We start from the raw sequence: 18,128 nt of genomic DNA, 5'->3' as shown, positions 1-18,128 counted from the left end.
TTCATAGGATGCCAGCAGCCCAGCATGTGCACATTAGGACACAGGTAATGGTGGAATTCCTTAGCAGCATAAGATGGCTGCCATAGTTCTTCCTGCAGAACATGTGCGAGGTCAGGGCTGATGCCTTTTTAAGCAGGATAGTGGATCTAATGTTGGTCTGTATTTACTCACCTACTCTCAAAAACACCAAAGATATATACCATGTTGTGGAACAAAAGCGGGGGGAGGGGGGGGGGGTTAATAAGAGGGATAACTGATTTAAGTGAAAACCTGGAACATCTGTTTTTCATTCAGTTCATGTTTCAGACTTCAGAGACCTCAAGGCTTTACTCAGCATCTTTCCAGCTAACTTTATTAAGCCTGCTTTGTTAGATAGACCCACGCTCTGCCTTTTTTCCTGTCTAGATGCTGCGTCAAGACTACCTCATCAATCTAGCTCTGGTCAGACAAAACGGTCCATTTTCCTTCCATAAAACATCATAAAATCTTTTAAGTTGCTGAGACAGGCCGAACCTCATCTCCAGGGTGCAGTTTTGTAACTACATGGGTGTAATTGCTTTGTCTGGGTTTCTTGTTATTCACAGGCAATACATAGTTAAAGGATTAAATGCGTAGGATTACTCACTAGTCTTCATGCTGTGATTCAGAGAGAGAATAACATTCCTAGTCACGACCAGTAATACCATATGGTGCAGTGCGGAATATTGTTCCCTGAAAACGAGGTGAGGCTACACGGACTGAAACATCTGCTTGTTCCTCAATCATTTTCTAAACCAGTCAAAATTAACATTTTTAAAAATTGTATATTTATAAAAACAAAAGTAATACAAATGCGCACTGGCATTTAAAAAGGAGACAAATGGGTCACTACCTACGAGCTTACCTCAGTCCCAACTCTGTCAGTTTGTTAGTGTTTTTAAAATCACGTGAAACTTTATTAAAATTTACGCGACATTGCAAAAAAAAGTATTATTTACATGTATAATTTGAATTGATTTGAGTTAACAACTTAACAATTTCCCAGCCTAATTAAATATCGTTTAAATAATGTTTATTTTACAAATATATCCACTAGTTTTCACTTTCTTGGGGTGAAATAATAGATCCAACGTAACACAGCTCTGTCACATATACTTAAAGTTACTTGTTATGATTGTTTCATACAGAACAAAACAATTTTGAAGCTTGAAAAATCCATTTCCCCGAGACATGTTGGCCACATTTCCTTTCCGAGAAGAAATAAAAATAATAAAAACTTTATAGGGACTCATTACTATTCCATACAGACGTATAAAACAATTTAAAAGGAGGTTATTTATTTATTTAGATACTTTTCACAAGCTGCAGTATTACATCTGTGGTTTTATTTCATACATGGGTACTGGCTCTATGTTGACTTTAAAGCTTATTACCCTAGCGTGACACCTGTTGAGCCATTTTCCCCTCCTATTGGGTTAGCTGTTAATCACCGATACATGACAACAATTCAGCTTTTGAACAGTAGTCAAGACAAAGAAAACACTCCTTCATGCTGAAAGACTAAATTAACCTTTCCCCTCTTTTTCTTTTGCAAGGGGAGGGTGTGATGGAGTTAAAGGATAACTTTGTTAATTGGCTTCCATCGAGTCCAAACAGGAAGTCATTAAAAAGTGCCTGAAGATTACAGGAAATGATTATCTGTAAGTTGCTGGCCATATCTTCTGAGTTTGAAAACTATGAGCATTGTAAAATCTTCATTTTAAATATCAGTACCAAGTTTAGGAATATGCACAAAAATCTGCTCATTATTCAGTGTTTTCGCCTTTGTCTTGTTTACTTAGATTCTTTAATATCGTTATCAATAAAAACTATAGACGTTATGAGGCGTTTCCTGCTTTAGGGGAGGTTTGTATGTTTGTATACTGCAGTTTTAGCCTACAGTCCCAACTAGCTCACTACCTAGCTCTAAGAAAACTAAAACCAGTTTTTTAAGACTATTTAAAAATCAGATTTCTTGGAAGAAATTCATGCTTCTTGTAGAACCCATTTCATAACAATGATCATGTAAAAAAAACGCACTGGCAGGACAGGTAATACATAATGCTTCTATCACACCATAACAATACAGTCACACAATGGGCCAAAGAATAGAAAACCGGTTTTAACTGGAAACATCAACAATGTGAAGAAATCAGAGTGCTTGTCTTCCGATGACGAAGTTTGCTCTCAGACTGCTGAGCCAACAGCAAGCCAGAAAACAATGGCTTTAAAAATAATCACTAAAATCATCAAGAAACTCTCAGAAATGATTTCATAAATGTTTAGAGAATATAATAACAGAATTTACCAAATCAGAAATTAGACATAACATGGGCACACTGTGCTCATAGCTGCAAGCCCACCTTCTTTCTTCAGGAATTAGATAAGCCCTATATTTAGATAATCAAATTGAGGTTTGTTTAAATTCCATTTGAACTGTTTATAACCCCTAATCAAGAGTACTTCAGGTTTTTGACACTCCGATATGAAAACAATGCAACAGCAAATGCAGGAAAAGAAAAAGAAAATGCAGCTTATTACTTACGTGTCCATAGTTGATGAATCCATGTTTGCTAGCAATTTGATCAGCCTCCTCCTGACCTCCAGGTACGTGGACAGCCCATGTGTTGGTGTAGACCTTCTGACCCTGTGCCGGTCCACAAACCAGCAACACCAACAGAGGCACAAGCAGCAACTCCAGCAGCCTGAACCTGGGGCCTACGGAGGGAGATGGATGGCCAGTAGCCATGGGTTCCCCTAGTGCAGCACAGTCACTGAGCACAGCGCCTCTCCAACAGGCCGGGGCTGCTCACAGTACATGCAGGTGCACGGAGCGTCAGAGAAAAGGAAAGTCACAAATCACCTGAAAAGAAAAGGCAAAAAAATAACAAAAGGTACAGTATTAAAACAAGATACCGTAAGGTTTTAAACTAACAAAAGATTTAAAGATTTAAAATCAAATTTCCACAGAACACAAGAACAAACACACGCAAGGGAAAGAGGGGAAAGTAAACAGTTTAGTTTTAACCTTATCGCCTTCCTTTATTTGGTGGGTTAAGGAACATAAAGGGGAACAAGAAAGAGATAGGCTTGGTGTGGAAGTTTACAGATTTTAAATTACACTGTAAAGTGACTGCAGAGGTGTTGCAAAGAAAACTGACCACATTAAATATGTTAATCTGATTTGTTCATCCACCCCAACAGGAGTTCTGACCACGCACGTTGCAGCCCAGCTAAACACAGCCATTTGATAATCCCACAGGAAGAGCCGGACGCCCAGCCCCAAAATGATGTTGCGGTCAGACACGCAGCGGCAAATTGTGGTGTTCACGCTCTCCTGGGAGGATACAGTAGATGCAGTTTACAAAAAGAAAAAAGAAAAAAAAATGCTGAGGTATACCGAGTTGGCAGCAGAGGTGGAGAAATGTGGTTGGAAAGCTAGACTACGCCCCAGATGCTGGGGGAATCACAGCAGAGGCAGTTTTGGTATGAGGTGCAGGATCAGCTTGAGGGACGAGTTTGAATGCCTGAAGGTAGCAGCGGCAGCCACCGAATGGCTGAGGCCAAGGACAGAACATCAAGTGTTAGAGGAGAAAAAAAAAGTTTCCGATTTGAGTGATGCCATTTCTTTGTAAAATGCTAACTGATGTGTTATCAGCCACTCATTGGAAAACATCTAACACAATCTTATGAATGAGACAAAGCAATTTATCTTATCAAGCCACAGCAGCCAGTGCGAGTCGAGAGATCTCAGCTTGCGGTGATTGTTTGCTGATACAATTTTGCGTCTGAGCTGTTGTTTAGAGTCAAGGTCAGCTGTGGCTGTTGAGACCATTATCCAAAGTGCTAACTCTGTTGTAATCTTAAGCTCACTATGCTGCACTAAATAAAGTGCTTCCATTCGGCCTTTTCATCGCATCTGTTCTGCTGTGGGATGGAGCTTTCCATCCTTTCACGGGTGTTACAGCCTCTGTGTTAGCCATTCGACAAATTAAAAGACTTGAAATTATCTCGCACTCGGAATGAACAAACGAGCGCTTCGAGATTTCCCTGAGCAGTTTGTTGTGAGGCACGCATGATGTGTTAAGAGGTGGAAGGAAAATTTAGCTGTGAACTTAGGAGTCACTTTGAGTGCATAGTGTTACCAAAGACAGATTAATATCCCACCAATCCATTCATCACAACAACAGCACACAAAACAAACATCTTTACTATATGAATATTACATATATTTACATTATCTTTGAGGTGCAGTAGGAAGCAATCTAAGTAGGAATGTTTCATCCCTGTCCTGTACCCTGTCCTTTTTCCTCCAATTCTTCCCAGGAAGACACTGCAGCATTCCCAAGCCAGGCAAGAGACAACATAATTTCTCCATCAAGTTCTGGGTCTGCCCTGGAGGTCTTGTTTCAGCTGGATATGTCAAAAATATCTCACTTGGGAGACATCCAAGGCAGATGTTCAAATCAGCTCAAGTGGCCTGACACTGGTTGTCAACTTCTCTTAGAATTCCAGGATTTTACACCAGAAAACCCCATTAATCAACAGATACGTGACCAAACTTTGTGTATCACTTAGAACTTGATACATGAGCCATCAAGAACAGCCTGATACTTCCGTCCATGCCTTAAGATAAGGGAAGACATCAGGATCCAGATTAGTTTGTTACATTTTCTTCATTAGAACATCAAGACAATGTCTTCTGGGTTTCTGATTTAACTCCTTCCAAAATTCCTGGAACAATGACCTGCATCCACACCACGGTTTAATCACTTGTAATTCGGGAAACCTTTTAGTAACACTGCGAGTAAGCCTGAGAAAACTAACCAACAAACAAACAAAATCAAATAGATTATGACCTCCTTGGTGGAAGTAAATAAACACTTTGAATGAGTATCTACTGACTATTTTGTTGTTATCAAAAGCTGATACTCTGCTGAACACTCAACACAGTTCAAGGCTGCTTCCCAGGAACCTCTGCACTGTCAAATGTCAAAACACCTCTAACACCTTTGTCCTAAATGTGCAACTTTCAGTGTGATTTTTTTTGTTAGGTTTATATCAACCATGATGTAAAAAAAAAAATGAAATAAAAATATGTGGTAGATCTCCATCACTTCAGTATTAAAGTTTCTAGAACAATGGTGGCTGTACCATTTCTCCACTGGTGGAGCTTATTGCTCAGAAACACAGAGGAAGTCTCCTGGCATAACCTCCTCTTCTGCATACGTGTCAAAACAACTTTATCTTTTGTTGCCAGATGCTATACACTGTACCAAAATGTCTTTGGTAACTATATTGCCTAACACAATACCAGATTAACACAGAGTATGCCAACTCACTTGAATTAACAACATCTACCTTTTAAAAGCTCCTTGTTATCTGGAATAAATAATGCACATGTAGAACTGACAGGCTGCATGAGGTGAGGACTTAAAAGTGTACATCAGACATCAGAGTCCAGACATTTACTCAGCCCTTTACTAGGTCTGACTTTGTTCAGTGTGTTGTGAAGCTACAGGTCACATCATTAGCAAAAAGCAAGCAAACAGGTCAGCCCGGCTCTGGCTGACATGTCAAGCTGCTAATCTATGTCAGGACGTTTCAAGAGTAGATTTTCATTGCATAAATCCCTTCACATCAGAAACAACTATAAATAAAAAGGGACATGTATAAGAAAGCGAGCAGAACAAATCAGGTGTCAGAAATACATCTCAAAAACACCCAAATCCCTCCATCGCCTGTTAATTCCCTCTCTCTGTTCAGCTGGGTTTTTTTTACAAACACAGAAATATCTAGCTAAATTAAAAAATTAATCCAAACGCGCCATATTAATTACACGTTTACCTTTTCATTGCCCACTCAATTTGTACTGAAATAGACACACAAGAGTTTGCTCCTGTGTGGATTTTACATCCTTCTGAAAAGCTCAAAGGTTACAAGCTACTTAAACAAATATTTGCATAAGTATTAAAATTAGGTTAAAATGATCTGATTTTTCTAATTAAAAGGAGTCAAGCACTCAAAGTATTACAGACTAATATGACAGCATAACTCACTTAACTTTGTCTTCTTTCCTGTAATGCAGTAAGTATCAGCGAGTGGCCGATCCCTGTGCTCTGTTTGGTTTGACACGCACCTTCTTTAAAGCACTTTTGCCTGTGACCTCACCTCAGTGCTCAACCACTCAGTTTCTCCAACGTCAGCTTGGAAAACCCACATACCGTGGCCCAACAACCACTCAGCTACTTTACAGTCTGCGAGAGACAAAGACGAAGCCGACCGCTGGGCTGCGAGGTCTTTAGCGTTACCACGGTAAATGATACCATATGTCAGACTGCGATAACACAGGTTATTACAGAAAAAACCTGCACCATATTATAATTAGCCAAGTATCATTAAACTCAAAGGATAATACCGCCCTCATTACCGATCTCATCAGGACAATTTAGAAAGGAAAACAGTTTACACCTCATCGGTTTATTGTTTACATTTTAATGAGATAAAAATGAACTCAAATGCATTTAGCCCATATGACCCTTTGAGAAATTCAAATATCTGGCAATTAGGATTCTCTCTCACATTGTGACATACACAAAAAAAAAAAATCAATATTTCTCCATTGGCGACTCAAAGAGCCTCCAGAGGGTTCTGAAGATAATAATCTGTGTATGTAGCAGAGTGATGAAATGACAATAACGATACTGATAAGTTGAATCATGAAAATGCTACGAACAACATAATAAAAATTTAATTAGCGCTCTCTGCTAAATATTGCAAGAGATTAGCGGAGAAGTGGAGTGCTCAAGCCAAAAATATTCTCCAGTGTGAAACGGAGAACCCCAGTGCACCACAGCAAGCGTTCGCATCCAGGATACTACAAACCGTCAACTTCTACTTCTTTAAACTGTCTACAAGCACAAGTCAGCAGTTCTTGGACGTCTACGGTAAACCACAGAGTTTCTAAATGTGTAGATTAGAATCCTCAGGGACAATCTGGTAATTCCAATCAATTGACATGTTGTGATGCCACACGTTTACATTGCCTAGTATGCCCAACAACAACCCCAGACATTTTTTCTTTCATACATAAGCAAGAGCACTGTTCTAGCCAAAAGTGCAAATAAACTTGTTTAACCGCTTGTGGCAAAAAAAACACACCAGTGAGTACAACCAGGAAATAAAGGCATGCAAAGAGGAGATACGAGCACCTGGTGGCGTGCAACCCAGTCACAAACAAATGACTGAGCCAAACACTCGCCTGGATGGAAATGACTGCTAAAAATAAAAGCGTTACTTAAAATTTCCAGGTAAAACATTACGTAGCCTACTTTTATGCTTTCATTTGACTTTTAATGTGTCACTGTTGTTGTACTATAATGCTCCTACTGCTGGTGGCACCCTGTGACAACAGATGCACATTTCGAATTAGGCAGTCTGTCATCGGAAACTACCCTTCATTTTGTTCCCACTAATAAATGCTGTTGCCTGCAAGCTGCAACCACCAATAACACTTTCACTGTTTTTCATACATCTTTATAAATACCGTTATTGAAAATCTTATTTAAATATCATGTTAGAATTTTGAGGCTATATCACCCACCCCTAGTATCATTAGCAGTATTTGGCAATTTCAAAATCTGACGTTCCAGTATGTCAGACAACATTTTTCCCCTCCTTTCAGAAACACAAAGAAACAGATTTTCTTAACATTTGATATGCATTTAATTGTTTACAGCTCTGCTAAGATCAGTTGGTTGTTGCGTTCCAAACCCATGTTGCCAACAGGAAGTTGCAGAGTACCCTCTGGTTTAAAAAAATAAAATACTATCACAATATGCATTCTCAACATCTCGAACATGGTTGAAAGTTTCTCACGCGTTTACTTTTTAAAAACATTTTGATTAATCAGCTGTTCTAAATGGTGATGAGCAAAAACCAATCAGCTTTACCATGATCGTTTTTCTAAAATGCATTTATCAATAACCTCTTAATAGGTTATCCCACCCCTGTTAGAGACAGAGGTAGGATTATTCCCCTCTCCCTAAGAGTAACCTTTTAAAAGAAGCCCACTGAACCAGCAGAATATTCGTGTTTCTATCCTTCCATGTGCTGAGGAAAGCCTCTGGATGACACACAGGTTTCACTGCTGAATAAAGCAGGAAAACAGAATTCATGGCGTTTTGAGAAGTGTAACTGCAGTGTTAACTTCTTCCTGTCACAGATTTTCACTAAAGAACTCAAGATGAAGCCTGCTTTTGAAATAGATACCTGTATTATTGAAGAGAACAAAAAGATAAAGGAGAAGAGCTTTGGGACCACTACTGGTTCACATGTGCTTTAAAAAAAAAAAAAAAAAAAAAAAAACACCCCGCCGCTGTGCATCTTTATAGAACAAGCCCTGTGTTAAACCCAAACCTGGCACAGCTGCAAGTATAAAACCCTTTCATTCAACATGCCAGGAGTACAATGAAAAACATCCAAGCTGAACCTCTCCTGTTATTGTTTATGCTCTTGAATGCAGGTTTCTAATAGCAGGGGTGGCTTTTTATTCATCCCCAGGGTGCATGTTCTCACCATTTTCCCATTTTTTGCGTATCCCACCTTCTTAGACACACAACTATAACCAAACACATCATCAGTGCAGTGTTCCCAGTTCTAAAAACAAAACAAAACCTTCATTGTCCACAGAATATCATGTGCTTTGCTATCATTTTTTAGGAGTGAGCTATAATTTTTATTATTAAACCTATTTGGGGGTTACTGGAAGACTGATTATCACTCTGCCCTATTAGTGCTTGCAAGCAACACAAAAAAAAACAAAAAAAAAACAAACTTGCTCATCTGATTCCCCCCCCCAACATGCGTTTTGTTCCAGTGTTGTCATCTAACTACTTCTCCAGACTTCCTGCTGCAATTTCAGCATTAATGTATCATATAAACACCTCTGTAATATTTTTTTCTGACCCCGAGAGCTCTTTCTACATTTTAATTTTTCTTAAAAGAGCCAAGTGCACAGATGAATTCCGTTAAAAATCTGACATAAGGAAAAGCTTGCTCAGATCTATAAAGCATCAAATGCTTGCATTCAAAACAACATGCATTGTGTTTTTGTAATGTGGTACATGTCACTGCATGCAAGGAGCTTTACAGCTTGTTTTTATGTTTATCCATAACGATGAGCAGCTCTATATTGCCACAGTAGAGAGGTGAAATTATCAGTAGGTGTAGCAATAATGGGGAAACACAGAGGCACAACAAAAGCAGGTCAGCTCCCACGATCAGTGCAGCATATAGTGTGACACTTAATATTCAATGTTCAGTCACATTTCATAAACCCCAAACGAGATTTTCAGGGAAAGCTAATCCAGATTATGTCGTAAACTGTACAAGACTTGCATGTAAAGCAGGCCAGACAGCGAGGTAAATACAACAGCATTTAAACTACTCATATTTGCCAAAATAACAGCAATAGCTGATCAAGACATTACTCAAAGCAAACTGTATGTCTCAGTCTCCATATGCATTGGATATACAAGAGTTCCTATAAACTGCATGTGGCAACAACAAGTACTTAGCCTTCAGAAGACGGTAGCAGAGATTAACTGCAGTACAGATCAAGAAGGAGGAAAAAACTTCTTTCTCGGGCCTTAAATGCCAAGAAAAAAAGGGGGAGAAACGCTTTGATGTTTACCAGCTAAAGTTGAGAGGTTTTCGTGTGTCAGCTGACGGCGGAGTTTGCGGTCGCTTAAACTCAACTCACGGGTTAAGTCCGTGACAACAACACGCTGTCATAATTTGGCTCGGAGCAAGAGGTTTGAGCTGATCCGATGAGGACTCCTGCGCTTGACAAATATGTCTGAAACTGTAACCGCGCCGCGATTAACGCAAACTTGACGCCGCGGTAGCCTGGGCTGTTCCGTCTCACAGGTGCCTCCCCTTTTTTTCCCCCTCTCTCATCCGCCCCTGCCGAGCATTTCCTCACATTTTACTCCTCACAGCACGGATCACGAACGCCACGATTTTTTTTTCTCCTCCACTCCGCAGGAACAACCACAGAAACCGGACGCGGCGCAGTCGACGTCAGCTCGGCATGTGTGTGTGTGTATAGGCGAGAGGTCTCCCCCCTTTTCAAGCAGACACCCACAAACTGACAGGATAACAAAAAGAAAACATCAACACGTCGTCCGGTTCTGCCCTGTGTCACGGACCCAGTGGTCCTGACACCGAGGGCTCGGTAAACTTGGCAGCCCAAACAAGTAACGACACAAGCTAAAGCAGACAGGAAACTTACCGACGGCTCAACTTACCAGCTGCCGTTTACATCCTGCTCCACACGGCTTATTGGTGCCTCACACCGCGGTGTTAGAACCGACGACGACGCGACGAAACCGCAAAAAAACTGATAACAGCGAACTGCTGGTTATAAATAGTCATGATAACCCTCCGGTGTGTGGCTGAGTGGTCCGTACAAGCCCCAGGAAATACGTCACGGCCGTGAATGTAGCGGAGACGTTAGAGGAAAACTACCGAGCTGCGGCGCTGCTACAGCCCCACCTGCCGGCCACAGGCGGCGTCGCACCCTCATGCCGACACAGAGGCTGTGTCCGGCAGCTGCCAAACACGCTATTGATTCCTAGAGGGGTCATTTATTATAGTGAAAAACACGCAGTGGATGCCAATCTGTTACGTGTGCGTGACTGTATGCCAATAAAGCTTACTGTAGTTGAGAAAACTGCTGTTGGGCCTATTAATTTACCAGCTTCCTTAACCTTTAAATGGTTGGTAAAAAAACAAAACATATTTTATGTCACGGTGCAGATTATGACCTTTTGGCATATGTGGAAAACAACCTATATGTTATCTGAAACAGGTTCACTGCGTTTTAAAAAGCACATTTGCAGCATCTGGTCCAAGCCTGATGGCTATAATTTCCTTTGTTACAGTTTTCTCCACACAAACTCTAATTGTTTGTTTGTTTGTTTGTTTGTTTGTTTGTTTGTTTGTTTGTTTGTTTGTTTGTTTGTTTGTTTGTTTGTTTGTTTGTTTGTTTGTTTGTTTGTTTTATCTCATGATGCTTCCACTCCCAGAGCCTGGTCCTGTCCAAGGTCTTTTCCTTTTGAAAGGGAGTTTTTCCTTGCCACTTTCACAGGGGCTATCTCATACAGAGTTGTTGAATTATTGGGTTTTTCTCCTGATTACCTTCCAGTGTAAAGGACTTTGATTCTGTTTAAATTCTTCGCAATCAATCCCTTTGATGTATACCAGTATAGTAAATTTACATTTACACAGAATCTCAAAGCACACCTGGGTTTGCCTCAAAGCATGCAGGTGTACCCCAGCTTTCCCCACAGTGCAAAGACATGCATGTTGGGTTAACTGGTGATTCTAAATTGGCTGTAGGTGTGAATGTGAGTGTGTTGTCTGTCTCTGTGGGTCAGCCTTGGGACAGACTGGCGACTTGGCTAGGGAGTACCCCGCCTCTCTTTCCATGATAGCTGGGGTAGGCTCCAACCTAACCCTGAACTAGATAAGTGGAAGTAAATGAATGGATGGAAAACTCATATGTTAATAATACTGACTAGTCCCTGCTTTTCTGTGTCAGATTTAACCCAACTCTAATTAGATGCATGCACCATGTGGGCTGCCCCTGAAGCCAGCGCCTGGTTCCCTTCCATATGGGGACAAACTCAGCACTAGGGTTGCATGTCATTAATTCATCTCTCTCACTCCATTTTCTGTCAACTGTCTAATGGAGCATTTTAATAAATTAACACACTACCTCAAAAATAATGGGAAAAAATTAACATGATATCAAGAAAAATTATTAACTATTTTTCAGATTATACAGGACCCAGTTTATTAAACAACCTCCAGCATAAAGCAGGATTTTAAACCTACTCCAGGTCCCGATGGGCAGGCCCATTTCTTAAATCAGAAACCAAATGATAAGCAGTGAACTTGGGGCTCTAGGTTCAGTTTCTCACTTGCCTCTTTCTATCAGCATCCTTCAATAATTTAGTGAGGCCACCTGCAACAGTCTATGGAGCAAACACTTCAAATGCTATTGCATTCATCAAATGTTAAACTGTTGCATAGTTTAAACTATTCAACGGTGCCTCCGCTCAAACCTGTTTCCTTGACTACCCATTTTCCATGAGTGCTTATTCAGCTCACTGGGGGCCTGTCACAGCTGACTCAGGGCAAAAAGAGGGGTAAAACCCAGAGAGATCATCATGTCATCACAGGCAACACAGACACTCACACTTCACATTCACACCCACTCCTAAAGGTTAACACACTGAAGTGAATATTCAGACAATTTGCAGTTTTAGACTTTAAAGTCTCAAATCATGACAGCTAAAATGTTGTAGCAATGGCTAACTGAGGCTACATCTTTTAATTACTGACTTACTGAAAGTGATCAGTTCAGTAATACAATAAAAAAACAGAAATGTTCATTTTTATCCCTTATCTCTTTTTAACTTATTTATTTTTATTGATAAGTTAAAACAATAACATATTCTGCAGATTTTAGAGTATTTGTTTGTTTGTTTTTTGTTGTTTGTTTAGAGAAATGAAAGAAATTGAGTTTGTCTTGCAAAGCTTATACAAGATTCATAAATGACGTGATTGCATTGTTGTCCAGAGACGGTAAGCTGGGCACACTCGAAGGCCATATCCTGCGGTATTGAAGGATTCTTCCATCAAATATGCAGCATTTCATAAAATGAAATGAAATCCTGCTGTAGGGGGGGAAAAATCTTTTAAGCGCACTGAAAGCTCTATTTTCACTGACACAGTGCCCGTGTTATAGTGTGCAGTTGTGCCTTGCTACCTTTTGAGAAGCAGCCAGCATTCTGACAGGATTGAGAATCTATTATTATGCAGCTATAGTCGGGGTAATTGATAGGGGAAGAGAATCATGGTGGGCAGAGTCTGCGGGCTTCATCTCTGTTGTGGTCCCTGTGGTTTCCACTTCTTGTGCCTTCTGTGTTCCACTTTCTTTGTTATCATGTTTTCTTTCAGTCGTAATTCTCAGCGTTAGCTATTACCTATTTGTGGTGACAGCCTCTTTTACTTTGAAAGTTAGTTTTTTCATGTGTCTTGTTTTTTTGGCTTTGTTTCCTGTTTTTTCAACTGAAAAGGCATATAGACATGATCAAAGTGAATTTGAAACTGAACATCAGAATTGAGAAGAAAGCTTTGAATGTGGCGTGGTTGTTGGTGTCAGTCAGGGTCGTCCGAGTATTTCAGAAACTGCTGATCTACTGGAATTTTTCCCACACACAAAATATCCAGCAGATCAGCAGTTCTTTGGGTGAAAAGGCCTTGTTGATGTAAGAGGTCAGAGGTCAGACTGCTTTGAGTTGATAGGAAGGCAACAGTAAAGCTTGATTTTGACTTCTGTGTGAAATCTACGCCCTAATTTATGTAGTAACCGAAAAACTCCTTTTACCCCTGCGCGCAACCTTCCACGCCATTCAGACTGTTGTGGAATGCCTTGACCCGACGTGTAGTTACATTTCTCAGGAGGTGCACGTCAGGTTACATGGAAGGTTGCGGTGTAGGGTTAAAATGAAGTTGCGGTTATGGCCTAAGTTATGACGTAGATCTGATGCGGAATTATAATCCATGTGTAACTCAAATGAGTGCAGAAGAGCACACATTGGTTTCAGCAGCAGAAGACCACACCACATGTCAATCCTGTCAGCTAAGATGCGAAAACTAAGACTGCAAATTTACACCGGCTCACTGAAACTAGACAATAGAAGATGTGAAAAACGTTGCCTGGTACAATGAGTACTGATTTCTGCTGCATTATTCAGATGGTAGGGTAAGAATTTGGAGTAAAAAGCATGAACGCATTGAACGATTCTGCCTTGTGTCAACTGTTCAGGCTGCTGGTGACACGGTAATGGTGTGGTGAAAATTTTCTTGGCTCACTTTAGGTTCCATAGTTCTAGCTGAGCATTGTGTAAACACCACAGGCTTACCCCTTTATGACTGCAGTTTATCCATCGTCTAATGGCTGCTTTGGGCCATGTCACAAAGCTCAAATCATCTCAAAGTGCTTTCTTGAACGTGGCAAGAGTTCACTGTACTCAAATGGCCTCCACAGTGACCAGATCTCTATTCAGTAGAGCACATTTAGGATGTGATGAAACAGGAGATTCAGATCATGGATGTGCAACCAACAGATTTGCAGCAAGTCCAACCCAGTAGCAGCAAACAGAGCCTAATAAATTGTCTGATGAGTGTATAGACCACGGTGTATTAATGTAATGAAATATCTCAAATTTCTGAAAGTCTTATCCTCTGTCAAACATTAATTATTGCAGCGAGATTGTTCTAACAAAAGAACATTACAGACAAAACACCTACATAAACTCATTTATATTCTGCCAAGCTGATAACCCGCATAAGAGAGAAACATGTGCAGCCAAGCACAATCAAGAGCAATGCAAGTTAAAGGAATAGCACGCAGACGAAACAGAACAGTTCAAATTATTTATTTGAAGTACAAATATGATGATACCAGGTCAAAGGGACAATTAAATGTTCTTCCAGTCTTTTAAATAAGTTGCCACAAGAAGAGGTGCAAAGCCAGTGAGCATAAAGTGAAGATGTCTTTGTTCAGGGCTGCTGGAGCCAAGTTTCTTCCTGTGGAAGAAGGAGAACAGAATACATCATGAACAAAAACACAAATCTTATTCAGTGCTTATCAGAAACAAGTATCATGCAGAGTGGCTTTAACAGACTAAATATGGGGGAGGTTATCAGTTGTATTGTTTCTAAAGACACCCGCCTCTCAGCTCCAGCAGAACATCTCCTTCGTATTGAGCTAATCCAACAGCATGTCTCTGTTCCTTGTCCAGCTCTGCCCACTGCTCCTCAGTGACAGCCCACGCCTGCTCCACACTCAACCATGACAACTGAACTGCACTAAACACCACCTGTCAGGCGCACACCCAACACAAAAATATATATATTTTTCATTTCCAGGAATGCAGACATTACATGGCATCAGGTTTTCTTTGATTTGACATTTCTCAGTTATTTCCAGAGTTGCACATTTTTATGGCGAGTTCAGTAATTTGTATATAAATAAAATGTTATATTATGTGTATTACAGCAAAAAAAACCCTATCCTGTTCTGTTTATCTGTCCAATTAAAAATCACAGACAAACCCTTTTGAGGCCCACTGTAAGTTAGTGCATTATTTATAATATTTACTTATTTAATATTCATTTGATGAAAATCACAAGCTTAAAAAAATGTTTTTCATCATTTTCAAAAAGATAAAAGAGAATGACTGAATATGTAGTCATGTGAAAAAGAGAGAGCTCTTGGCTATGCATGTCCTTAAAATGATTGTCTCAGATACATAGATGTCTCCAGCTGTAAGCAAGGAAATCACTGCCCACCTGCTCTGCAGACCTTCTGTTTGCAGAGGGCACTCAATCAGAAGAGAGCTGACTTAAAGGGAAATGACCTAAGACTGCTTGCTTCACCAAGGGCCAGAATAAAAAACATAAGGATTATTTTAATCTGTGAATCATGCAAAGCTACTCTACTGGATCTAAGAATAAAATTATGGAGCTAAAAATCGGCTTTAAAACAAGTGATGAAACTCACTGCCATCTTTTTTGGTGATATCAGGGCGATAGCTTCAGGGGTGATTCCCCCCACTTGTTCTTGTAGCAGGGCTGACAGCACCATGTCTGGCAGGCCCGCTGGACATAGAGGGAGAGAGAGAGAGAGGAGCGCTATAGTGAGATAATTAATGTTTCTCATGTCACATCACAGGAGGAGTGTAGAGAAACATTTCCTCTTACTTCCGAGCCTGTACCCTCAGGGATACTTTTAATTGTACCTATCCATCCAAGAGCTGTCATTTCCTCTTTAAAAAGAAACAATTTTTAAAAAAGTTAATCAAAAAGAGTTTACACCCAAGGGATATTATGCTCTACTATACCTGCCAACGTCCCAATTTCAGTGAAAACTTCTGGTCCCCAAGTATTAACTGGACCAAAGGCCTGTGGTCTGGACAAACAGCTTGTCAATGCCTCCATCTGCTGCTCTGTGCATGGCAGGGATGTCTCCCGCAGGAACACAACAGCCATACTGCAGTTTGGGGGGAAAGATTCAAGATTTTATTCCTCCTCTGAGGATAGAAAACGTTTTCACTGGCTTTGTTTTGCTCAGAATCGTGCTCCCGCCTGCTGTTGGTTAGCATCTGCTAGCAGGTTCATGTGATATCAGCTCTTTTATTCATAAAACCACAGCAGATAGTTTTGTTTTGCAGCAGGAGGGAGTTTCATTATGAGCTATTACTTTGACAGATTGTGAGAGTAGCATTATTTGACAGATTTTTTTTTTCTCCATCATGTCAAACTAAGCTGATAGCTATGTTTGACATCTGTCAGTTTGTGATTGTTCCCGTACATATGCTGGATAATTTGTTTATAAAGTTGGATCGCTGTGTTTCCTCCTTCTTGCTTTTACATGTTTCTGTTGTAGCTAGAGCTAAGTGCATGTAGGAAGTGTGGGTAAGCAATTTATATCACTGACCTGAGGTTGTAGGGGCTCAGTTTTTTTATCTCAGAGGAATGCAGACCACAGATCAGATGGCCAAACGCTGCCAGATCAACAACTGTTAACTGCTCCACTTTAAGTTTGCGTTTCCGCAGCACATTCAAAATCACTGCTCTCATCTGAAAAGTCAGACAGGAACCACAAATTTTCATATTAACACACTCAAGTTTTGATTCTGCAACTTATTTTCATAAATTTGGGGGTCAAATTCAAAGGAAAAGCCTTCAACAATGCAGTCAGTGAATCTTATGCACTGGGTATGCTGACATGGTCTGCATACCCATGGTCTGAGTGACTATCTTTATCCCATAATGAAATAAATGATCCTGGTGGCAGACACTAAATCGTTTGAAGACTTTGCAAAAGACATGAATCGGGCAATAGAGCCCAGAGTCTCTACATCTGAACCCATTTGCATCCCTATGGGAGATTTGGACTTTATTTTCAAACTTCAAAACACAGAAGAACCCAGTTCAAACCCTTCTTTAAAACTTCACATGCTTATAGATTCAGTGCCAACAGTTTAGGCTGGTTTTACTTTAATTTGTCACCCATCTGTTTTAGAGAATAAATTAATAAATAATTTTTTAAAATAGCTCACCTTTTTAGGGCTCCAGTCTGTCAGTGTGCCCAGATGTGCCAAAACACCTGGATTAGAGAGTTTAGTGTCTTGCAGGTCCTTCTCTCGCATTTCAGTCACCAGTGAGCCCAGCTCCAGCACCTGATCTTCACTCAGCTCTCTCACTGGACTCAACAACTGGATTGAATGTTTGTTTGTTTTTTAGCTAAGACACAACAGTCTATTTTTTTTTCTCTATATCTCACAATTATTTTAATTCTTTAGCACCTCTTATAGATTTTTGATCACATTTTTGGAACATATATTGCTACCACTTTTGTTTTAGATCCACCTCATGGGGTCAAAATCTAAACATGAAGGAGAGACAGAAGAGCCCCGCTCTGACAGACCCTGAAGCAATCTTAAGGGATGATATATACAGAGAAATATAAAGAGGAGGACAATTTGAGTGCTGTGGGGGATGGTCCTGTAAGTGGAGTTTAACTGACCTGTCTGAGTTTCACCCACAGTGACCGGCGCTGCTCTGAGCTCAGCAAAGAATCCTGACCAAACACCTCTACGCACTGTTTCAGCTCCTCCTGTGACATTCGGCTGAGCTGAGTGGATGTCCAAGCTGAAGGATATGTCCCTCTAATGTCTGCACAGCTTGGAACCGGCACTGCTCAAGAAAGAAAAAACCCACACATGCGGATTCAGTGAAAAGATGCTAAAAGGTGGCATTTATATGTTCTAGTTAACAGAGCTATGTAAAATGCGTTAAACAGAGCATGCACTTAAAGAAACATTTACTGAACTTTTTGCCCTCCGGCTCCGTGCTTTCACAATGCCCCGAATGAGGCTCTGAGTCTGCTGTCTCTGGCGATGCTGGTCAATACACTGGGTAATGCACACGCCACCAGTAATGCTGTCTTCCCAGCGCCTTTGACCCAC

The 18,128-nt window shown here is 40.4% G+C and overlaps 1 protein-coding gene across 5 annotated transcripts in view; it reads right to left on the bottom strand.

Annotated features, from left to right (window-relative positions):
* The window catches only part of furina (furin (paired basic amino acid cleaving enzyme) a), a 78,824-nt gene extending 68,218 nt beyond the window's left edge, over positions 1 to 10,606 (bottom strand). The window contains exons 1-2 of one of the 5 annotated variants that reach the window (XM_005741684.2): positions 10,313 to 10,606; positions 2,564 to 2,881 (exon numbers count right to left, since the gene is read on the bottom strand). In XM_005741684.2, coding sequence (XP_005741741.1) covers positions 2,564 to 2,767 — 204 coding nt within the window. In that variant the 5' untranslated portion in view covers positions 2,768 to 2,881; positions 10,313 to 10,606. Of the gene's footprint in view, positions 1 to 2,563; positions 2,882 to 6,077; positions 6,131 to 9,712; positions 9,943 to 10,003; positions 10,118 to 10,312 lie in introns of those variants that run through there. The other 4 variants (XM_005741681.2, XM_005741685.2, XM_005741683.1 and 1 more) reach the window with 4 other exon arrangements.
* Between the last annotated feature and the right edge of the window lie 7,522 nt (positions 10,607 to 18,128).

The sequence above is a fragment of the Pundamilia nyererei genome, unplaced genomic scaffold (assembly GCF_000239375.1).
Source record: "Pundamilia nyererei isolate P.nyererei 1_Seehausen unplaced genomic scaffold, PunNye1.0 scaffold00112, whole genome shotgun sequence".
NCBI classification, from domain to species: Eukaryota; Metazoa; Chordata; class Actinopteri; order Cichliformes; family Cichlidae; genus Pundamilia; species Pundamilia nyererei.
Note: the sequence above shows the minus strand (reverse complement) of the source record. Positions and strands in the feature narration are given on the sequence as shown.